We start from the raw sequence: 23,042 nt of genomic DNA on the forward strand, positions 1-23,042 counted from the left end.
CTCAGCGGCAGCAGGAAAGGGGCAGCTCAGCTCCCTGGCTGTGCCCTTCCTCCCAGTGTGAACCCCCTTTATTTACCTAATAAGACTGTCCAGCCATACAGAAATACTCATTTTTAATCAGTCATGATAAATGGTAAACTGTCGACATATTTTTTCCCACATGGAAAACCAGTGAAATCATGTGGACACGGCAGAGTTGTGAGTTCCCACATTCCAGATACAAAAAATGTGAAATGTGTTAAAAAAACATACATTTCTCTCATTTTTAAAAGATGATATAAAAACCCGCAACATGTTCAACATTAAAAATCCTTAACCTAAAAAATAGCACCAGGGAGAGTTAGAAACCTTTTAAAAGTATTACAAAGGAATTTCTGAGATCCCCCTCCCTTAACAACATGTTATAAACTCATAATAAACGGCAGCTCTTACAGGGAAAAACATTTCAAGGAAGGCTTGTCTACTACAATTCTCATCAAGTGAGCTTAATGCCAAGACAATTCTCATTCCTCTTTTATCTTTGTTTACTTTCCCCAAGTCCTTTTTTTTCCCTCATCTATTTGTTTTCCTTTTGATTAGATAGGAAAGGATGTGAGATCTGGAGTATAAGATCAGGGATGCCGTGGGTGGAGTGGAGGGCACGTGTTCACCCAGTTTGGAAAAATCAAACCCATCAGACTGGAGGATGGCTGTCACCCTGAGCCCCTGCACCGGATGGTTGTTCACCCTCAGGCCCCATGCTGGGCTCCAAACAGGGACTGCAAGGACCTGGGATGAGGAATTAGTGTTGTGGCTGGGATCCAGCTGGAGATAAAGATCACAGATTGGTGAGGGGTCCAAAAGCAGCTGGTGCAGCACTGGTGATGCCAAGGCTTCCTAAACACCTCCAGCACGCACAGAACCCACTCTGCCATCTTCCCAGTCCAGGGGCTGGTGACAAGAGGGTGCCACATGTCCCCAAGCACTTGTCAAGCATTGGAGGTGCCAGCAGTGACATGGACCAGCCTGACTGGCTTTCTCCAGAGTTTTCTTAACTAAGGCGCATGGCTTGAACAAGTCACAGAGAATGAACCCCAAGGACTTCTCTCTAAAGAGTAATGTCCAGGTTAAAACAGGAAAAAAAGCCTTTAAACTACCTGGGCTTCCCTTGCAGTCCATTTCCAAGCACAGCCTTGGACTGGATATCAAGAGAAGATGGTCCTCAGAGCTGGAGAGGAAAACTGCACACAAGGGTGGAAAATGGGAGCTGCTGTCCTCCACCACCAGGACAGGGGTGCCAGAGAGGTAGAAGGAGCTGGGAGAGAAGCTCTTCCCAGTGATGCTGTCCAGCACCTCGCAAGACAGCAAGGCAGCCTGGCATCGACGGGGTGGAGGGTTGGCCCATGGTTTGAACCCAAATAATTTTGAGAAGGCGCCCAAGGGCTCTTCCAGAGCCAGGTGACAGGTGAACAGCAGAGGTAGGGGAGGACAGAGGAACCAAGGGGGGAGTCGTTTCAGTGCATTGAAATGTGCATTGGAATTCAGAATCCCCAGAGACGCCTGCTGGAACAGTAGCCCAGTGGCTACGGAAAACCTGGTGGAAATGGACACAGGCACCTGCACCTTCCCAGTGGCCACAGGCTCAACATGCCCTGGACTTCATGGACAGCATGATAATCACTCTGGCAAAGCTGGGGAGTAGAAGAAGGCAATCAAAAGTGAGCACAGTGGTGGCCAAGGAGCTCCCAGTTTGGGATTACAGCCCCAGGAGACCCCAGGGAGCTGCCAGGCTGGGGCTGAGCACACAAGCACCAGCAGCATCCCACCTCTGTGCACAGGGATGCACAGGGAGATGGGAACACAGGAGAGGAGAGGTACAGCCCCTGCCTGCAGACCCCCAAGACCCCCCAGCAGTGACAGTGCTTTCCTGCCTCACTGTCCCATTCCCCCTGCACACAGCATGAGATGGGCACAGGAAAGAGCAGTGCTGCACTCCTGGTTCCTGCACCCCGCAAGGGTCCGGTGGGATTTTCCCTGGAAGAAACGCCCTGCCACCACTGCTCGGGTTCAGGACATCCTACATGACATTTGGGGGGCTGAGATTTGAGGGTGCCATTGACCACTACACTGTCCTTCCTGCTGACCATACCACATTCGTTTGGGAAATGGATGCTCCAAGAACATTTTCCTTTACAGACCCTGGAGCCCAAATCCTCCCTGCTCCAGTTGCTGTGTAAGCTTTCAAACCATTCAGCAGGATTTTAAAATGTAAGGAAAGGTTTTAGATGCTTTAAAAAGTAGTGAATATTTGTAAACTACAACCAAACATATAAAACAATATTTCTTTAGTTCTAGCTAGAAAAGTAATTCTATCACCTCACAGTTCAGTTTCAGCTACATTCAGGTCTAGGAATCTCCACATTCTTATGTAATGCCTTAAAGCAGCAGTAGACATTAAAACAACAAAATTAAATTTTATCCAAAAAAAAAAAAAACCACCAAAAAAACAAAAAAGATTTGGTTTCTGTATGATCCTGTGTTCAGTGTGTAACCTGAGCAGGGTCCCTTACACCTGCTGCTACGGTTTGGGGGTTTTTGGCAGTTACTTCAAGAGATTTTGTTTGTTTAGGAAAAGCATTAATTCATTGTAGTTCAGGTTTGCCTGCAGCTCTCCAGCTGCCCACACACTGGCTGCTCAGCAAGTGGTGACTTCCCAGCTCCAGGCTAAACCAGAACAGTTAATGCTCTGGAGGAGACTCCCCGCCTCATCAGTGATGCATAGAGCTTCGTGTGTTTTGTAATTAAAGCTTTGTCCATCATTTCCTACGTATCACTGTTAGTCCCTTTAAAGAAGTTACCCTGCCAGGTTCTTTGGTTACAGACATTCCAGGCTGCCGTCCCGCGGCACGTGGCCGGGGAGGGAGGGGGCCGTGGCAGTCCAGTGGCCGTGCCCGTCCCTCTCCCGCCACAGCAGCGGTGCTGTGCATCTTTACCAGAGAGACGAGGGATGCTCCGTTTGCTATTCACAGGCAAAGTAATCCTTGAGTGGGGAGAAGAGGTGCCGGATGACAGGGACGCTCCACGATCCCCCCAGCAGCTTCTGGCGAGCCCCGCGGCTCATGTTGGACACATCCGTGTAGGGGAGAGGGAAGCCAAAGATCCTGCAGAGCAGAGGCAGGAGAGGATGGGTGAGGCAGAGCAGGAGCAGGAACCCCTTTCCCTGGGCAGCACCGCTCCCAGGCCACTCAAAGACAATGAGCATAGGGAGTCTCCTACTCCCAGATGGAAGGGGATTCAGCTCTCCAGCACGATTGGAGCCCCACACAACCTGAGCAGTGTCACTGTTCTGGATGGGGCCAGGCTGTGCCTGCCCGCCATCCCCAGTGTCCCCCACCCAGTGGGATTTCCTGGCAAGGCTCCTGAAGGAGCCCTGTGCCTGGGCATCCCACCTGCCTCTGCTCAGCAGCACCTCTGCAAGCATCGCCCAGGGCTGCTCCATGGAGATAGGACTGAGTAGCTCTGGGTAGCTCTGAGTCATGGGCTGGGCGCTTCCCTTACAATCAGATGAAAGTCCAAGAGCCCGTTTCACATGACAAAGGCTTGAAATTGTTATTTTACTTTCAAATGCCTTTAGCTCAGTGTTAACTCCAACAAATACTGGCAATTTAAATATAAGCAAGCAAAACTATTTAACCCCAGTCTTGTGTTTACTGGCCAGAAGGTGCAAAAACTTCAGGTTTTGTCACACGTACTTGGTGTGCAGGACTTCTTGTAATTGGATTTATCTACTCCCAGTCCTTATGTTGTGTTTTGCCATGAATTCAGGGTGCTACGGGGTGTGAAGTTTGAAGCAGGGTGCACTCATGCTTTGCAACAGCAGCTGCTGGCTGTACTGCGAGCTCCCCCACACCAGCACAGCCACAGTGTCCCCTCAGTTCCCCTCCAGAAACCCACAACCATGGCACTGACCAGGGCACAGCACTGCCATATGGCACCCCCACATCAGCCTGGGCCTTACCCCAAAGCCAGTCCACATGTGCACCCCCAGCCAGAGCCACCACACAGCATCCTGAGCAAGCCCCATCACTCCTCCCTCCAAAAACTTCAGGGCCAGGGCAGGGGATGCTGCTACACTTCTCCCCCGCAGTCTCATCATTGCTCATTAGTAAGTGCATTAATTATCATGTGCACATCACTGCAGGGAAGCTGCCCCTTGCGGGAGCTGCGGCTTCTCACTCCCAGGAGCTGGGCTTAGAGCCAGGGAGACAAAAAAAAACATGAACAAGCACTACAAAACAAACCAAAACTACCGTGAGAGATCCGAGGACAGCAGACTGATTGATTACCTGTCCATCCCAGGGAGGTTGCCCCAGAAGTAACGAGCTCGGTGGGCAGCTGATATCTTGATCGCATCAATCATAACTGGGTTACACTGGGGGCCAAAAAGAGGGGAAATAAAAGTTAGGGGAAATGTTGGCTTGGTTCTCTCCTGCATGGTCAGTCCTTCACACTGCCCTGCAGGGACCTAAAGTCTTCAGAAAGTCCTCAAAAAAATGTAGCCTCCACAAACCCTGTTTCATACCAGGGCACTGCTACATGAGCTCCCAGGTCATGGCCATGACCAGCAGCTATTAACCCTCATGGGGTGCTCAGCGCTGGTTCCCCTGGACCAGGATCAGGACTGTCAGCCTTCAATGGTGATTTTACACCAATGGTCCCTGCTGACTCACAACCCATCCTGGCTACCACAGAGTTAAAACCCCTTCCCAGTCCCTGACCCCCTCTCCCTAGAAATAACAGGCATTGCTGGGAACAGATGCTTTCTGCAAGGCAGCAAAACCCCTCCCCCAGAGGACTAGTGCTTGGGTTTGACCTGATGAAAGCCAGAGGGAAGGATCCAGAGCCAAGACTAAACTTGATTCCTTGGCATGTGCACCAGGCAGGGGGTTTTCCAGCATCAGGAAACCATAGCCAGACCCTCACACTCAGCACACCCTGCACAGCCCAGCAAGTGTCACCTGCTCTAACGCCTTTCCCACAGCTGTCAGCAATCCCTACCTCTAGAAACCGCGAAATGTCCCTCTTGTCATTGATCCTCATGGCCACCACATTCTCAAACATCCAGAAGAAGGGCCGCTCCTCGCCCGCCTTGGGACGAGCGTAGTTGAGCAGGTGGTAGAACTCAAAGAACAGCCTCCCGGTTCCTTCTGCAAGGAAAAAGCCAAGCAGCAGGTTGGGACCAGCTGGGGCACGGGGTGTGGGGCTGGGGGTCCTGGCTGCCCTCCCCACCAAGATGGGTATGGATACAGCCCATCACCAATACAGCCTGGGGCTGAACCACTTCTCGGGGCTCTAAGGTGGCCCCACGACCCAGGAACATCCCAAGGTATGCAGCCTGGCAGAGGCAAAGCAGCCTTACCAAACAGCGCCTTCCTGGCTGGATTGACAAGGGAGACATCGTCACAGGGGCTGCCACCGATCACTAGGTCAAAAGGACCCCACTCCTCAATCTACAAAGAGAAAATCCAGACCATTAGGAGATGCCACAGAAGCAGGTCTCTCCTCCCCAGTGGGGCAGGGGACAAGCTTGTCCCAGAGCTGGTGGGATGAGACCCATGCCCCCATGGTGCCATGTCCTTCAGGCTCTCACAGAAGCAGAGCTCACATTTCTCTTGGTTATGTTCCTGACATCGTGCACGTAGGTGATGTTGCCCTCAGGCCGCACGGTGCCTGCGGCCATGGGGTTCTCACAGATCTCTGAGGCAATGTACTTCTCCACTTGGATGCCCAAGTCCTTCAGCACCGTGTACCCTGCCAATGGACAGAGGTCTGAGGTCGCACTGCTCTCTTTAGCCTCCAAGTCTCCTTCGTCAGCACCGCTCGATGTGGCTGCTCCTGGATGTCCTATGTGGGTGTAGTCAAACAGCACTTCAAGGTGAGTAAACTTTTATTTGACCCATTCCTCCAGGCAGGTTTGCTCCCAGAAAGCAGAATGCCAGAGCTGAGTGAACTGAGCCAAACCAGTTGCCCTCAGGCACTTCAGAGTATAGGTTACTGGTGTCCCCACAGCTCTGGCTTCTCAGGGGAACCAGCCACCCGAGATCACACTTGGCACAGCAGGAACACCTCTGTCAGCAAAAACTCCCATGCTCTCCCCTCCACCCTTCACTCCATCCTTCCCTCCTCCACCACCCTGTCCAGCAGGAAAGGGAGACCCTGCCCTCATCCCCCTTCTGATGGGGATCTCCCTGCTTTCACCCCCTCCTCCCCACCAAGCTTTTAGAGACAGGCTTGTGGCCATGGAATGATTCGTCCCCAATGCCCAGTGCTAGGAGCTGCCCAGCAGTGCTTCCCTACTGCCTCACCTGTTGCCACCCCATCGAACAACGAGAGCACGCGAATTGGTCTCCTCTTCGCTGGAGGAACTGTTGGGTAGATTTTGGGTGCAGCCTGCAATGGAGAGAGCCATGAAGCCCCAGCCCTGGCAGTGCTGCATTGCCCCATAAGGCTCTGAATGCAGCACCTCCACCTTCAGGAGAGCATCTGCGGCACCAAGAGCCTGGCACCCTTGGAAAGGGTGGATGAACAAGACCAAGGCAGAGGGAAGAGGAATTCCAGGTCATCCGCCCTGCCCTTGGTGACCCTCTCCCCCACATCCCAGCATATCAGGCTCCCTGCCCACAGCCCTTACATATTCCTGTCCCTTGTCACTGGTAAAGAAGTCCTGCAGGCGGGCGTTCCAGTCCTGCCGGCGCTGCAGCACGCCGTGGCTCTGCTGGGGCTGGCACATGTAGCAGTTCCAGGGCTCCTGCTCTTTAACTTTGGCCGATGTCCCTCGCCCCACCAGCACCTCCAGACACTCCACACAGAAGCACCTGCCCAAACCACAACAGCTCATGCTCATCACTCCAGCAACCCCTCTGGGTCACCCCAGCTTCTCCTGGAGTTTCCCCTGCCATGCACCAGAACCCCCACCATTTTACAGGATATTTTTCCAGGCAGTACCCTGGTTTTTAGGGCTGCTTACACAAGCTGGAGACCAAGGCATGGGTGAATCCCCTGCCAACCTCCACAGGGCTTATTCAGGTGATACCTGGCTCGGTAAGGACAGGTAGGCTGTGTTGGGATGTGCTGCATGGCAGCCAGCTGGGGAGAAGCACAGCCCCTGCCCAGGCTTATGGAGGACCCTGCTTCCTGCAGCTCCCTGGGAGTGATGCCAGGCCCTCAGCCCCAGAAGCAGAGACATGGGGCTCACCTGCAGCAGCTGGTGTTGCTGCAAAGCAGCAGCTCCTTGCCTGCACAGCAGACGGTGCAGTAGGACTGGTACCCATCTTCGTCATACATGTAGAAGTACTCCAGGAATCTATCCTAGCAAAAGGACATTCAGGAGAAAACAAGGACAGGGGATCAGGAGCCATGCACAGAGGGTGAAGAGAGAACACAGCTTTGCTCCATTCCCAGTAGATGCCAAGATCTTGGAGATGCATATCCTTAGTGTTTCAAGGTGGTGATGACATGCTGAGGGACAGCCCCATGGGGGACACAGCATGGCCATGGCACAGCCACCCCCTGTCCCAGCAGCACTGGCTGCACCCCAGCCCCATCCTCTGGCCCCAGGCTCCTGCTCAGCCCCAGCACAGCAGCACTTACCCTGCACATCTGGCAGAGGCCCCCCTTGAACAGTGGGTGGAAGGTGGCTGGGTTCCTCCTCCCGCAGGACAAACAGCTGTCTGTGGGACAGAGAGAGCTGCGCTCACCCAGGGCAGGGACCCCTTACACCCCACCACAGGCTGCAGAGGCTGGAACCTCCCCTTGGAACTGTGTCTGGATAAAGCCTGCCCTCAGAACTGCATCCAAGTGGGGCCTGCTCTTGGAACCGCATCTGGATGTGGCTATGGCTCCCCATGGAAGATCCGCAGAGCACCCTGTCCCCCTCAGCACCCTGCACTCACAGCACTTCCCCCTGCTACGTGGTACAGTTGAAAAGGGACCCACGACCCTTGCTGAGCACCCCCAGCACCTCACATCTCTTCCCAGGAGAGACAGGGCCAGTGATTACCTTCCAGCTTCCCGCTGTTGTTCGTAACTTCAGAAACCATTTGCTCTTTATAAAATTGAAAAGAAAAAAAAAAAAGAAAAATACTTATCATTCCTTTTGTAACAAACTGCACTCTTCTTACAGCTGCCTTATTTCTTGCACTAGAACTGCTACAGCTTTGCTGAGAGATTTTGGTGCAAAACCCACATCCTTTCACTGATGGAGATACTAGAGCTCAGCATAGCAGCACATGTTCATGCTCCAAGCTGAGCTGCTAGTGGGGCCCAGCCCATGTCTTGCAGTTGAGTTTGCTGGTGTCTTGTAAGGCACTAAACCACAAGAGTTTTTGCCTTCAGAAACCAGGCTCATAGTCCCTGGAAAGAGCCAAACCTTTCCCAGAATGGTTTCCCAGTGCTCTCAGGCTGCATGACCCAGGCCAAGCCCCTCCCCAGCTCTCTCTGTTGGTTACCTCGGGTCCGGTCCTCTTCCACACGCTGCTCCTTGCTGTTGTTGCAGGGGTAGGTCTTCAGCCTCTTGGTGGGGGGATATTGTTCAAGGGGCACCACCTCCTCTGTCCCATTCCTCAGCACCCCATTCTCTGCAAGGAAAAGGCAGCTCCCTAAGGACAAGCCTCCAGCCTCAAATCTACCCCAGGGCACCTCCTGCCAAGCCCTGCCAGGTCTCACCCCAGCCACAGCAGGACCCTTCCTGGCCACCCGTGTCCCCACACATGGCACGAGGCTCAGCCAGGTCTGATTTCCATGGGTTAAGGGCTTGAAGGGTGTTTTGCTCCAGCTTTTTGCAACGCCGCTGTGGGGGTCCCAGTGAGAAGCCCCAGGACCACCTTGGGACTGGACTGGCATGGCCACTGCACAGAGTGAGCGGGCTCAACTGGGGCCAGCCCCCAGTGGCCACTGCCCATGCCAGCCCCCCGCCAGCCCCCCACCAGCCCCCACCCAGCTGATGCCACCACCTCACCTGAGCCTTTGGGTGGCCGCAGTCCCTTGAGCCCCAGGGGTTTGAAACCAGTGATTGCCCAGTCGATCATGGGCTTCAGCTGCTCCTCCAGTGACTCCCTGGGGCCAGTTGTAAACGTCTTCCCCGACCGGCTCCGGGCAACCTGATGAGGATGGACAGCAGGGGACAGGGTGGTCTCTGTCAGAGGAGCAGCCACAGCCTGCCAGGGCCACAGGCCCAGGCCCCCTCCCCATCCAACACACAAAGACACACACACACACAGGTGTGCGGGGCTTGGTGGCCCCAGGACAGTGGCAGCTGACAGATTCCCGCTCTGGGTGTGCCCTTGGCTGCACTCCAGTGCCTCCATCCCTGCAACGAGTCCATCTGTCCTCCACCAGCCTGCCCTAATGGAGCCAGAAGCAGGGACAGCCCAGCCCCAGCTCTTGCCCAGATTCTGCTCCCTGGCAAGTGGCAGGCAGAAAAGGCAGCAGAGGTGCCTGTGGGTCTGTAGCCCCATATGCTGACATGTCCCATATGCTGACATGTTCCATATGCCAATATGCCCTTGGATGGGCATTGGATTCACAAGTGCTCAGCACCATCCCTGACTTTAAAGAGCACCTGGCAGTGACCCAGGACACCTCTGGCTAGCCTGGCACTGCCCTGCTGCCATGATGCTGCCACATCCAAGCCCTCGCAGGGCTTGGGGTTCTGGAGCAGTGAGACCCTGGAGCAGCAGCAGCTACCCCTAAAGCTTCAGGATAAGCAGAGTTTGGCCTCACGGCTGCACTTGGAAATAATCACAGCAGAGAAAGAAGGGTTTTCCCGTATCCCATCCCACTGGCCCCTCCAGCCCAGCTGGTTCAGCTGGCACCTCACCCACCCACCCACCCTGGTGGTTACCTCCAGGGCGTGGTAAATGGCACGGCGGTAGGACACCAGCTTGTTGAACGTGGAGGAATTGAAATGCTGCCTAAAGGCCATCAGTCCCACCAGTTTGTCTGCAGAAACCTGGGAGAGAGCACCAAGATCTCACCAGTGGGACGGCAAAGCCCTGCTCAGCCATATCCCCCCAGCACTGTGGCCATGTGAGGAGGCCCAGTGGCAGCTTTGCCAAGAGCAGCAGTGTGACATGGACGGGTGGGTTGCACCCTCTGCCGGCACTGCTGGCGTGACACCAACACGGCACTTCCTCCCTCCTGCCTGCAGCATGGGAGGGGTTGGATATCCTGGTTGGGTATTAGGAAAAGGTTCATGGTTGGGCACTAGAACAGGCTCCCCGGGGCAGTGGTCATGGCACCAGCCTGCCAGAGCTCAAGGAGTGTTTGGGTGACACTCCTGGGCATATGGTGGGATTTTAGGGTTGTCCTGTGCAGGGAAGGAGTGTGACTCGATGATCCTTGTGGGTCCCTTCCAGCTCAGGATACTCTGATTCTGTGAGGGTGATGGGGCTCTGAGGGGACATCCCTCCCCAGGCAGGGGGTGACAGGGGAAGCCCTGGAGTGTGGACAAAACCCTGTGAAGTGGCCAGGCAGATGTCCCCATGTCTGGATGCTGTCACCAACCTACAGAGGCCAGTCATTAGTTACAGACACCAGAGCCATGAGAACCTGCCAGGGCCTGGCTATGCTGAGCACTGGGAGGGAAGGCCTGAGAGGCTGCAGGAGCACATACACACCCCCCAGCCAGCCTCAGGAGTGGGGCAGAAACGTGCAAGGGAGGGTGTTTTGGGCTGGGCAGCAGCCTTACCTCGGAGAACTTCCCGTCTCCAAACCACTGCACCCACCGCATGCCCGAGACCGCCTGGCGCTTGGCCGTGGCTCTGTGGGAGACGACAATTGCAGGCCACCAGGAAAAACCTTTGATCTTTCCCCAGACGAGCTCCCCAATTCCAAATTCCTTCCCATCCTGAAAACGAAAGACAGCAGATCAGCCAAAAGTACAAACGACTCCCCATTTTGTCTGGGCAGTGGTGAAGGAAAGCTCTGGAGCACAGGGGATAGCCCTGGTGTGTCTCCACGTGTGTCACACGTGTGGACCTTTGTGCAGTGATCTACAAAAGCTGCATGCCCTCCCTCAAACACAGGGCCAACCCCCCTACGGCAACACTGGATCCCAGCCCTGATCCATGCTGAAGCTTGGTGGGGAGGCTTGTGTGTGCCAGCCCCACGCTGAGCCCGTGCCTGGCACACAGCGTGGTGCATGCTCTGTCCTGCACAGCCCTCCTGGCACGGGGCCCCGTGCGTGTCCACTCCTGCCTGCCCTCCCAGGGTCTCTGCAAACAGCGGGAAGCCTCGCACCAAGGTTGTTCGCTGGGTGCCCTGAGCAGACGAGGCTCCTCCTTGGAACAGGGCAGGCCCTTCACAGGGCTCACACCTCAGCCTGTGTGGCTGCACCCCAGGGAGAGGATACCCACCCACCCTCCTCTTGTTCCCACTGGGTAGAGCAGGAAATGGGGTGGAACGAAAACAGAAGAAAAAAGAAGAGCCAAGAATTTTGGTGTGACCCGTCACAGGCCATGCTGGGTGCTGTGCAGAGCAAGGCACCTCACACTAGAGCAAAGTCACCTCTCTGCCTGCAGAGCCCTCCTTCCCAGCTTTGTTCTGCAATTAGGTACTTAATTATGCAGCAAGATGCAATTGCCCAATTCCTGCAAGTCTGGGGCCCTGCCCTGCGGCCCGCAGGCGCCGAATCCCGCTCTGCAGCCCCAGCAGCTTCAGTTCTCTCCAGCATCCCCGACAGAAATGTTTTCTGCACATGCAACTGCCTGTCTCAGCAGGGCACGGCACACGCCACACGCATGCGTGTCTCAGGGGCTCATGTGTGGCACCAGTGGCAGCTTGGCGGTGCTGGTCCCAAAGCATTCAAGCCTGATGAATGAACACAGCCTGGCACCATCACACCCCAAAGCATTCAGGGAAGGGTGGGCAGGAGAAATAGCACTGAGGTTGTTTTGGGACAAGTCACAGAGATTCATCCTCGCCCCACACCATCCTGGGTGCAGGAACAGAGTTCAGCCCCTCTGTACCTGGTATTCCAGCGCCGTGCCCATGTCTCTGCTCTCTGACTCCTCGGCCCCCAGCTCAGCAGAGCCGTTCTGCCCCTCCTGGGAGCTGCTACCAGAGAGTGTGCTGCTGCTGCGGGATGAGTCCTGGGAGTCCTCCTCCGTCAGGTCGATGGTCACCGGTGTGGACATGGCTGAGCGACGCCTGGAGCTCTGCATGGCGGAGGGAGAGGAGTGTGAGTGCAGCAGGGAGAGGGGCAGGGGGAGCAGAGACCTGCCCCGCATCATCCCCCATCCCCTCATCACCCCCAGCCCTGTGCCATCCCCCAGCCCTGCAGTCGGGATCGGAGAGGGGGAGCCAGGGAGTGAGGGCACCACTGCAGCCATGAATAGAGAGGAGAGCCCTTAAAAGGGGCATCTGCAGAACTGCTCTGCTTTTACTTGCCAGACCCAGAGCAAATGGTGCACCACTGCCCCATCCCATTTTCCTGTCCCAAATCCACCCCAGGGTGCTCAACGCACCCAGTTCATAGCAGGGGCAAGAAACAGCACATAAACACACCCCCTTCACAGGGGAAACTGAGGCACAGGGAGGCTGCGCCATCTCTGAAGACACTTGACCAGGGCACAGCAGCAGTGCAGGTCTCTGCAGCCCCAGGGAAGCCCCCAGGAAGCCCTGGCCCTGCCAGACCCTCACCCGCACGGGAGTTGGCAGGTCCCTGAGAGTCTCCACACTGCGTGGTGGTTCCTTGATCCTCATCTCGTGCCGGGTCCGCCCTGCCTGGAACATGAGGCAGAGGGTGGGCTTCTGCCTGAGGCTGCTCTCCCACCCAACACTGCCCCAGGGTTGCACCTGCTACCAGAACGGAGGGGTGCCATGGCATGGGTGCCCTCCTCACGTGGGGACATGGACAGGCTGTGCCTCATGGGGCTGAGCACCCCGGGCAGTGCCCTGGGGAAGGTAAGAGGAGGCAGACGGATGCTGGAGGCACCTTGTGCTGAGCCCCTTTGAGCAACTTTCTGCTCCACAGCATCTCTGCAAGTCTCAGGAGCTCCATTGCTGCAGCCCACTGCACCCAGCATGACAGAGAGAGCAGGATCCATAGCTGGGAGGACTGGGACGCCAGGAGAACCACAGACCCTGGCAGAGCACCTGTCCCAGGTACGGACCCACTTACACACCCTGGATGCTCTCACACTCCCATGGGTGCTCTTTCCCACAGCTGGCCCTGCAGCAGCACCCAGGGCAGCTTTTCCCTGGTGGTCACAGTTACAGCCCAGCCCAGACTTGTTTCCTGCACCCAGCATAACAGAAGTTCAAAATTAAATGAGATTTTGCAGTTAAAAGCCCCCAGACTAAACATAGTGGGAAAGATGAATTTTCACCCACTGGATTTATGGCTCTTTCTTTTGGAAGCTGCCTCATCTCAGGCAGATCTCCAACCTTGGGTTTTATTTCTAACTCAAAACAGTAAAGCCAGAAGGCAAAAATGCCTCCAGACCCTGGAGGTTTGTCAACCTAGTCAACAAAAGAGGGTGGGTGAAACTGGGGTCCAGCCCCAGAGCAGCTAAAAGCAGCCCACCCCACGAGTGGGAGGCAGGAGATGCTTCAGTCCATCAATACAGCTAAGACTTCTAAAGAAAATATCAGCATAATAATTATTAGGCTGCTGCAACATGTAATGGGCATTGCTGCATCCCACACCACCCCCTCCTGCTGCTGTGGTATCATCAGAAGCAGGAATTTAAAAATTAAAATTATTACACTGGTGAGTATTGCATCCATCACTGGACTGTTCCTCTGGCACTGAGCGCAAGAGAAGCCCAGAGGGAAAGAAATGAGGATCCTGGCACTGGATGTCCCTCACAGACAGCCCCCAAAAAGCACCCTCAGTGTTCACTTACCTTCTGCGCCGGCGTCAGACTGAGCGGCCAGGCCAGCTCCTCCTTGGAGAGGTCTCCATTGCTGTCCTTCTTCAGGGGAAGCAGCTCCAGGCCCCTGGGATCTGTGCAGGGACAAGACAGAGCAGCCTCAGGCTCTGCTGTGTCCCTGCTTGCCCCAGCCTCCCACTGCTCTCAGCAGCACAATTTGGAGATACCAAAACCTCATCTCGGGGAAACATGGCTGGGAGAAGAGACAAGTGGTGTCTCTTCACCCCATTGTGGCACCACTGGCACTACAGCCCCAGATCACCCACCTGTCCCTAAAACTGGCAGGCATGGGGACTTTCTTATCAATTCCTTTGTTCCTGAAAGCTCAGAGGCACAAAGAGGCCACCTGCCAGCTATTCAGGGCTTGTCACCAGGTTATTTAAAGCAGGACCTTGTGAACCCAAGAGGTAGGATTTGGGAACCCTGACTGGAGAATCCCAGGAGCAGTGACACAGTCCCTCAGGTCAGTGGCACCCCTCAGGCTGGTGGGTCTCCCCTGGCTTTCCTCACTCCATGGGGGTTAAACTATTGAGGGGCAGAGCCAGCATCTCAGTGTGGCACCCATTTCCACAACCATACCATGGCCTGAATGAGCTACTGGATCACAGAAATCCAGTGGGGTCATGGAAGGACTCTGGCCACAGCCACAGGGCTTCATTCCCCAGCAAGGCCCTGGGACAGAGGCTGTAAGACCCCCAACCCTGTGCATCCTTGCACATCCTGGGAGCACTCTGGGCACAGCGTGGTGACCCTCACCTGGAGTGCTGGGCTTCCCATTCGCCTCCAGTACAACGCCAGGTGCATTGTCCCCGTTGATGAGGATCAGCTTTGCCCTACAGTCTGCTTCATCCTGCCCGTGGCTCTTGTCCTTTTTCATGGTCGCCTGTAGAAGCCAGAATGGAAAGGAAATTCAGCTGTGCAAGAAGCCCCAGGGAGGGCAAAGCAGACAGAGTGAGCTCCTCGAGCCAGCCTCAACTTCATGCCCTTAGCAGAGAGGTCTGACTGGAGACTCATCTAAAGGTCCCAGGAGATAAAGGGCACTTGCACATAACCTCCACGCAAATGTAGTCACCCTAAAGATCAACCATCTCCATCTAACAGAGGTCCCAGATGCACTTATCCTTAGGGAACACCAGGTTTTTCCCCAACATCTGTATGCTGTGGAAGGCTCCTGGCTCGGAGCTGCCAAGCCCCAGCTCACTCTGACAGACCCAGTCTGGAGGGCACTTGCACTTCCCGGCCACCCTGTAGAAACCAGGTGACAGCTCACCCCAGGCGACAGCCCACGCCTGGGGCACCAGCCTCCCTGTGTTCCAGCTGCCCAGCACGCCCAGAGGTGGGTGGGCTGTTCCTGCAGCAGTAGGACAGGCAGGCAGCCCGCCATGGGGGGGCAAAGTCCTGGAGCTGCGTTAAACTGTCCCAGAGGGAGAAAACTCTTCCTGCCCCCCGCTCTTGGCCCCAGCTCCCCCGCCCCAGGGTGAAGGGACAGAGCAGGGGGCTGTGCCGCAGCACCCCAGCCCCTGCCCTCATGTCCCCCCCACAGAGCTGGGGCTTGCCTTGCCTGCTGCCTTCCCTTCGGTGCCCTCCCTGGATCCTGTTTTCCAAACTGGAAGCTCCCGTCTCTCCCAGAGGCACCCAGACACCATGAACGACGCTGCCTCATTGCTGGGCTATGAGTCTGTGCTGCAACTTGCCCCTTCGGCAGCACAGTCATTTTAGCAGCACGTAACTCAAGAGCTGAGGAGCTTGCAGGGCTTTGCCCACCTACAGCCCTGTTAGGAAGCCAAAGCAACACCCCCCTCAGCCCCAGAGAGACCCCAGCTCCAGCCCACCGCCCCTTCTGTGTCACTCTTGCTCTCCATCGCCTCCAACCACTGCCCTAACAATTGAGATTTCTGCTTTGAAATCATCTGTCAGCACCTCTGGCAAACAAAGACCAGTTGGAGTTTGATGTTTTGGATGCAGAGGGCAGAGTTAAAAACCTGGTAACACTCAAACACAAAGGAAAAGAGGTGTGCAGCACCCACCTCCACAGGCAGAGACCCTGATGCACATCCTGCCTCCCCTCTCAACAAAGGGAGGAGAGGAATGGCACCAGACACTGCATAACCCCCCACAGCTGTGTGTGCAGAAATCCCACTGCTGCAGCACATCTGCTCCCAGACCCGGCAAACAATTCCTGGGAGCTGCCCAGACTCGCTGCCTGCCCCCGGCCCAGGCGGATGGTCCCACATAGCCCCGGCTGCTCCGGGATGCAGCAATCCACCACAGAGCAGCACAGCCAGGCCAGGGTCAGCTCCTCCTGGCCTGCTCCCCCTCCCCAGCCCACAATGCTGCAGAGCAGCAGCAGCCATGACTGACAGTAATGCTGCCACCAAAACCAGCAAAACTCACCAAAAACAGTGAATCTCCCTTGGGAATTCCAACAGGGAGGTGTAAGACATGCTGCTCTCCCAGCATGATGGTGATCTGGCCCAGAGGGCACAAGGAGATGGAGCAGCATGAGGAAGGTAAGATTCAGGGAGGACAGGAGCAGGCAAAGCCACTTCCCAGCCTTCCCAAACATCTGCACCCACAAAATTCCACTGGGACCCTCAGAGGCCCTCTGCATTCGTTCCTTTGCCAGGGACCTGAGTCCAGGAAGTTCAAACTTGCACCTCAAAATCGTTTTTCCTTTCTCAGCCCCAGGACTGCCTCATGTCCAGCACACCAGGCTAGGGTGTCCTGCCAGCCCAGCACCAGGGAGGTGCAGGGGTAAGGTGACACAGCAGTCAGGTCTCCCCAGGGACACAGCCAGGACTGAGCACCCAAGCTCAGCTTTGCCACGTGCTTTTATTCCAGTTATAAAGTGGGGAAAAAAGGGTTATCCCTTTGGAAAGAACTGCTCCCTGGCAGAGCACGGACCCGCAGGTCATAGCTCTGCGGGTCCGAGGCACAGGCCACATGCCTTGCCGTGAGCACAGGCACATCACCTCCCTGCTTGATCCGTGCCCTTCTCCAGCTGCACCACCCAGGATCTCCCGAGGACATCCCGTCACCATCCTCTGATGGGAAAGGGAACAGCACACCACGGCCTAAACTGCTCGTTAAAAGTCTCTCTTTCCCAAAATCCCACACCTATGCAGCAGGACTGCGATTCCCATCCCTTCTCCTGCTGTTTGCACCAAGTGCTGAAGCCACACGAGCCCATCCTGCTGCCCACTGACCACCCAGGGTCCGTGCAGGAGCCACATCCTCGCGAGCTCACCCCCTCCTGCTCGGGAGGAAGGCTCGGTTCTTTGTCCTTGCCTCCCCTCGCAGAAACACACCAACATGTGCACTCAGGGCATTAAGAAAATAATAAGAAACAGAGCACTGCCCTCACACGTGCTGGCTCACGGGAGACCAGCCCTGCAGTGTTTGCATTGCCCAGCGCCCTGCAAACACACCGGGTGCTCCACAGTCATGCGCTCCAGACGAGAACCCATGAGGAGGAAAATAATGCACAATTCCAGCTCCATTGCCGAAAGCTCCCCAGCAGCCCAGCACCACCAGCAGCCCCGGCACTGCCTGGTGACCAGGACATGCCCTGCAGCCAAATCCCACCGAGGAGACAATGAACCCGCTGACTCCACAGCCCGCCCTCATTTTGCAATACCAGTTTCTTTAAGATTTGCCAAACTGGTTAAAGACCATGCCATAGTATTAACTGCTTATAGAGAGTTCTGGTGCCTGCCTGGCCACGCTTGCCAGCCACCCTGGAGCGGGCAGAGCAGGCAGAGTGGGCAGGATGGCTGGGCTCACCTGGCAGAGAGGGCAGGGTGGGCAGGGCTCACCTGGCCTGGCCATGCTCTGGACTGGACCCCTGCCCCTGCTCCCGGGGCTGCTCCGCCAGCCTGGCCCAGGCTGGTTTCAGTTTTCCTTGCGGGGAAAACAGGCCGCCCTGTTATCAGGTGCATGTCCCCAGGAGGTGGGGAGGTTTCGGACTTTGCCTCCAGACAGGGGCATGCATATCAAAAGGCTGGAGAGAAGCTTTACCCACGGCTGGGATGGAGCCATCGCCCAAGCCCTGTTTGAATAACAAAAAGAAATAAAGGACCCTAATGGCCGGGCTGGCTCTGGGCTGTGGTGCACACTAATGGCCTTTAAGTCTCCCCAAACCGAACATTTCCCTCTAATCCTGGGAAGAAAGGAGTTGCTGGGTTGGCAGTTCCGTAAGAAAGGCGCCGATTTCGCAGATGTGCTCGTTGGGAAGGGCAGGGGGCGAAGGGCAGGCTCCCCCTGCCCGCTTCCTGTGCCTGGCCTCTCCGCTCTCCCGCTCCGGCACTTCCCTCCATTTCCCTCGGTTTCCTCCTGCCCCGCTCCGCTCCCCCCGCAGCCCTCGGCGCCCACCCGGGCTCTCCCCGCTGTCTCTCAGCAAAGCTGGGTTAAAGAAAAGAAACAAAACACAAACCGGCCCCTCCTCTCCCAGTGCAGACCAGGCTGGAGACGTCTCCCGGACAGCCACCATCCCCGCCAACCGCTGCTCCAGCTGCTCCGGGCTCTTTACCATGTTCATCCCGGTGGGAGCCCGCCGGGCCGAGCCCCTCCGGCGTGGGGCAGGGGCTGCCTGCGGGCAGGAGCTGGGGGCTGTGAGCAGGGCTGGAGGCTTTGGGGGCTGTGGCGCACAGGTGAGTCCCGCTCAGCGGTGGCGGGTCTTCTGCCCGGAGTCTTCACCGTTTCATCTTCCCCCTGCACAAGAGGACGTAAAGATGACAATGACACCTCGCTGCCCCCATGGCCCCCTGCCCAGCCCCGTACAGCCCCAGAGGTGGGACTGGGATACCCAGGGCTCAGTTCTCGTCAGTTGATTAAAAATTAGGAAACTGGAAACTGAGGCAGAAAAGCAGAGTCCTGCTCAGGGCAGCACGCTCCAGCCACCCCCTCCTTGCCCTGTCCCGTTCTGAGGGAGGTCGGTGCAAGACCACCGCTCGCCCCAGGACCACCCGCCCGCCCAGGGGTCCCCCCACCGCTCTCCTTTCCCGGCTTCCCGGGACTTGCGCCCCACACTGGGGCCACTCCGAAGAGTTCATTCCTCCTTCTCCGATGATCTCCTCTCCCCGGAGGCACCCCCCGGGCTCGGCAGGAGGCGGATGCCAGCAGAGCCCTCCGGTCGATACCTGCTCCGGACACCCCGTCCCTCCGGCCCAGCCCCGGGGAGCCTTCGCGCCCGAGGCGCCGCCGGGAGCCTCTTTTCCTGCCAACAGAGAGGGAAGATGCGCTGTCAGATCCCCGACCGAGAACAGAAAACAAAGGTGTTCGGCCCGGGCAGCAGCGCCACCGTGTCCCGTACCCCCGGCAGCTCCCCACGGTGCCCCCGGCCTGGAGGCGGCGCTGCCCGGGACGACGGAGCCGGCCAGGGGGACCCCGGCCCCCCCGAGCCACCCCCCGCCCCGCAGCCATCACTCGCCGTATCAGCGAGGGGACCCTCCCGCCGCAGTCGCTGGCTCAGCCCCGGCCCGGCCCCGCGGGTCGCGGGGGGTCCCGCACCGGCGCCGCCGTGACAGTCCCGGGACGCGCCCCCGGGAAACTCCGCAAGTTGCAACGGGACCGGAGGGGTGGGGCGGGACCAGGGGGACTTAGGGGACCATGCCCGAGGCTGCGGGAGCACCGATTCCCCCAACACGCCCCAGAGCCGAGCGCCGGCAACAAGTGGCGGCGGGGCCCGCCAGCCCCTGGCCCCTGCCCGAGTCCCCGGGGCGAAGCCACGAGTCCCCGGTTACCGGGCACCGGGGCCGCCAGACCGGCCGGGGCGCTCCCGTCGCCGCGCTCCGGTGCGCCCCCGTGCCGCCTTCCCCTCCCGCCTCATTGTCCCCCGCCGCCGCCGCGGACAACAAAGCCGCCCACGAGGATGTGCCACGGCTCCGGCTCGGACCCTCCGGTCCTCCCGGTCCAGCGCTCACCTGCGCCGCGGCGGGACGCGCCGTCCAGCGGGGCCGCGCCGCCGCTCGCCGCTGCCCGCGCCCCGACCGGCCCCCGACAGCCCCGCGCTCCGGTTACATGGCGCTTTAACCCTGCCCGTGCTGGGCAGCCCCTCCTCCTCCTCCTCCTCCTTCGCCGCCCCATGGCGGGGGAGGGGAGCGCGGGGCCTGCACCGCCACCGCACCCGCCAGGCCCCCCAAGACCATCGGGCGCGCAGCCCTCGGGGTCCCGCATTGCCCCAGGGTCCGCATCCCCTGGGGCGCCGCATCCTCCCCCGCCGCGACTCCGCACCCCCCGGTGTCCCAGTGTGCCCCATCCACTGCCCCACATCGCCCGGGACCACCACCTAGCGCCCCACATCCCCCTGGCCTCGGTTCCCCGCATACCCTCTCCGGTGCCCTGCATCACCTCCGCGGGGCTCAGCATCCCTCTCCGGGGGCTCCACATTCCTCTGATGTCTCACGCCCTCCCGGGGCTCCCCACCCCCTGGTACCCGCCGGCGTCCCGGTGTCGCCTCCACTGCCCAGCATCCCCCAGGGTTCATCATTTCTCCGGGGCTCGGCCCTCGGAGTCCCACGCAGCTCAATCCCCGAGGCAGAGGAGACTCCCGGGGAACCCCGGGGCCGGCCAGAGCCCTCGCCCACCGAGCCACCACTCTGCCCACCGACTTCCAGCAGCACCATGCCCCACACAGCCCCATGCAGCACAACCCCGCGCAGCGCAGCGTGAGCAGACAAAGCCTCACAAGTTTTACACTCAGTTTTTGTTTGTTCTTTCCCTTTCCCGTCCAGAGGCGAGACACTTGCAGGGCTGCGCCGGGGCCAGGGACACAGCCCGCGCCTCTCCTGCCCCAGACAAAGCATCCGGAGTCCACGTGGGGTATAATCTTCCCTGCTCACTTGTTATTACTTCTAGATTCAGCAGGAAAGTGTGTAACAGTAAGAAAAGGAATATGATTGTCCTGGTGTGATAGAAATGAGCTTTCAAGGTCAGGAGGAAAACTTAGTTAGCCGAAGTGAGTGAAATCTGCAGGACCAGCCCCAGGCCTGTATGGCAGGTTCCCCCAAACCACACCTCCATCCCTGCAGAACACAAGCATGGAAAATTTGGCAGAAAATGTAAAAAATACTCTGCAAGTGAAAAAAAGGAGCTGAGATATCTGCTCTGAATAAGGCCTTGGAGACACTGGACATCACCATTCAAATAAACATGCACCACATAAACCTAAAGCCAATTCACAGCTCAGGCGAGTAGATTAAAACAAGCAAATAGATTTTACTATTTGTTTTTCCAGATTTAGGAAAGGGAAATGTTTTTGAGAGCTGTGCTCATGAGAGTTTCCAGGGCACTGTGAGGGTGGAATCAGCCCTTCCAGCATCCACGGGTTCCTCTCCCTTTCTACGGAAACCTTCCTGCTGCTGTTGGCCTCGCTGACCTGCCATCAATCTCCCGCCAGCCGAAACGCCCTCTTTCCCTCTCTGCCCCTCAGTTATCATTTAATTCAGGAGAGCAAGGCTGTGCAAACTGCTTGTGGGAAAGGTCTGGTGCCAGACAAAGCAGCTCTGGCAGACGGTGAGCCAAAGCTTGATCATTTTCCTATCTCTGCTACACACACCACAGAGAGATGCTAAGAGTTTATTACCTAACAATCAAGAGAATTTGTATGTCATTTCACAGGAAACAAGGTACCTCTACAGAGGATTTTATATCCAGGCTCCTGCCACCCATTCCAGTTACCTGCACCAGGCTCTCAGCAGCTCCTGTTGAGCCTGGGCTGGCAACAGAAGCCTCTGTCAAGAGTACCAAAGCAGCTCCCTCACTGCTTCCCACCAGCCCTGTGGTTTTCCAGCACAGACCAGTGATGGGACATGGCTCTGTGAGCAAAGCTCCTGCACTCCATAGCTGGAGCAGCTGCAAGGAGCAGGCAGCATGGCTGGGGCTCATGTGAGCAGGAAGGGAGAAGTGGGGGGTCCCTCGCCACCCCTGGGCATAGTCAGCATGTCCTCTGCATGCCATGCCACAGACACATCCCTCCCCATGATGGAGGAACTCCCATCGGCAGCAAGGCTGGGCTGCCCAGCTTCTGCAAAAAGTCATTCCAGCAAGAACTATTCTGCCATCTGGCTGTGCTCCTTTGGCTGGCTGGCATCTCAAATTCATGGAGCCAGTGACCGACTAGCTGAAGGAGCCATTTCCGGTCACTATCAGTCAGGACTGGCAACAGCCATTCACATCAGAAGTGACTAATTTTTCACATGCTTCCCAGCAAACATGCCAGATCTTCCACACATAACTCCTCACTCCCAAGCCTGAATCCTCCTCTTCACTGAAGGCTGCTCAGACAGCGCCTTCTCTGAAGTGCACCTGGGGTATGGCACCAGGCCCAGCTCCTCTCTGTCCACCTAGTTCTCCCACTTAAAATTTCTTCCTACAATTCTCCTTAGTCACCCTGGCCAGGCAAGCCAATGGCACTCCCTGCCCAGAGCTCTGGTCTGGCTGCCACCACCTCCCATCTCTTGCTTTGCACCCAAGGGTTTGAGCTGGGACCTATTCCATGTGTCGCAGGAGCGTTCCTGGAGATGCTCCTCAAATAAAGCGATTGAGCAAATATGTGTCATTACCTACAGCTGTCAGCAGTGTAACCTCGTCACCTCCGGATCTTGTGGGTCCCAGATTCCCACATCCCAGTAACGGCTGAGCACTTGTTTAGTCTTCTTGCAGGTAGGGAGGAGCACCAGCACCATTAAATCACCTCGGACAGTTGCAAGCTGGGGCTGGGAGGAACTTCTCCTTTCGCCGAAGTCGGCAGAGATGCTCCTGCTGTGTTCAGGCTTTGGGGTCCCCATGTCGATGTACAGACAGCTCAGTGGCTCTTTCCCAGCTCACAGTAATATCATTCTCCCTGCACAGCATTCTTCACTGCAAGACCCCATCAGAGCACGTCCCACAGGATGTCTCCTCCTCTTCCATTGGTATCTTCATGGTCTGAGCCCTCACCCCAGCCCTGAGCTGGCTGCCTGCCTCTCCACCAGCTCCACCAGTGCTGCTCCATCACAGCTCTCAGCAACCAGCCACTCCTCACCACAGCTTCCTGGAGCAGGTCTCCTGTCCCTGGCACCTCTCCTGAGTCCGGGGAGAGCTGTGCCACTCAGCAGGGCTCTGGCTGCTGAAGCAAGGTCTGTTCCCGCT

The 23,042-nt window shown here is 57.2% G+C and overlaps 1 protein-coding gene across 2 annotated transcripts; it reads right to left on the reverse strand.

Annotated features, from left to right (window-relative positions):
• Positions 1–96: 96 nt before the first annotated feature.
• Positions 97–19,885, reverse strand: DNMT3B (DNA methyltransferase 3 beta). Of its 2 annotated transcripts, XM_039563704.1 has the most exons (21): positions 19,835–19,885; positions 19,052–19,128; positions 18,346–18,623; positions 14,670–14,796; positions 13,887–13,987; positions 12,679–12,762; positions 12,006–12,194; positions 10,727–10,885; positions 9,881–9,988; positions 8,996–9,137; positions 8,487–8,615; positions 8,039–8,083; positions 7,630–7,709; positions 7,235–7,347; positions 6,671–6,854; positions 6,345–6,429; positions 5,645–5,883; positions 5,399–5,489; positions 5,038–5,186; positions 4,326–4,411; positions 97–3,140 (listed from the first exon to the last, which is right to left on the reverse strand). In XM_039563704.1, the coding sequence occupies exons 3-21, from the start codon at positions 18,448–18,450 to the stop codon at positions 2,999–3,001; spliced, it is 2,358 nt and encodes a 785-aa protein (XP_039419638.1). In that variant the 5' UTR covers positions 18,451–18,623; positions 19,052–19,128; positions 19,835–19,885; the 3' UTR covers positions 97–2,998. The 2 variants fall into 2 exon arrangements, with proteins under 2 accessions (XP_039419638.1, XP_039419639.1); XM_039563705.1 differs by lacking the exon at positions 12,679–12,762.
• Between the last annotated feature and the right edge of the window lie 3,157 nt (positions 19,886–23,042).

This window comes from Corvus cornix, chromosome 20 (assembly GCF_000738735.6).
Source record: "Corvus cornix cornix isolate S_Up_H32 chromosome 20, ASM73873v5, whole genome shotgun sequence".
NCBI lineage: Eukaryota > Metazoa > Chordata > Aves > Passeriformes > Corvidae > Corvus > Corvus cornix.

Coding starts and splice junctions, on each gene's coding strand:
- DNMT3B (XM_039563704.1), bottom strand. CDS start 18,450: ATGAACATGGTAAAGAGCCCGGAGCAGCTGGAGCAGCGGTTGGCGGGG. Junction 9,989..10,726: donor GAGACGGGAAGTTCTCCGAG/GTAAGGCTGCTG, acceptor GCTCTCTCCCAG/GTTTCTGCAGACAAACTGGT. Junction 6,855..7,234: donor AGCAACACCAGCTGCTGCAG/GTGAGCCCCATG, acceptor TGGTTTGGGCAG/GTGCTTCTGTGTGGAGTGTC.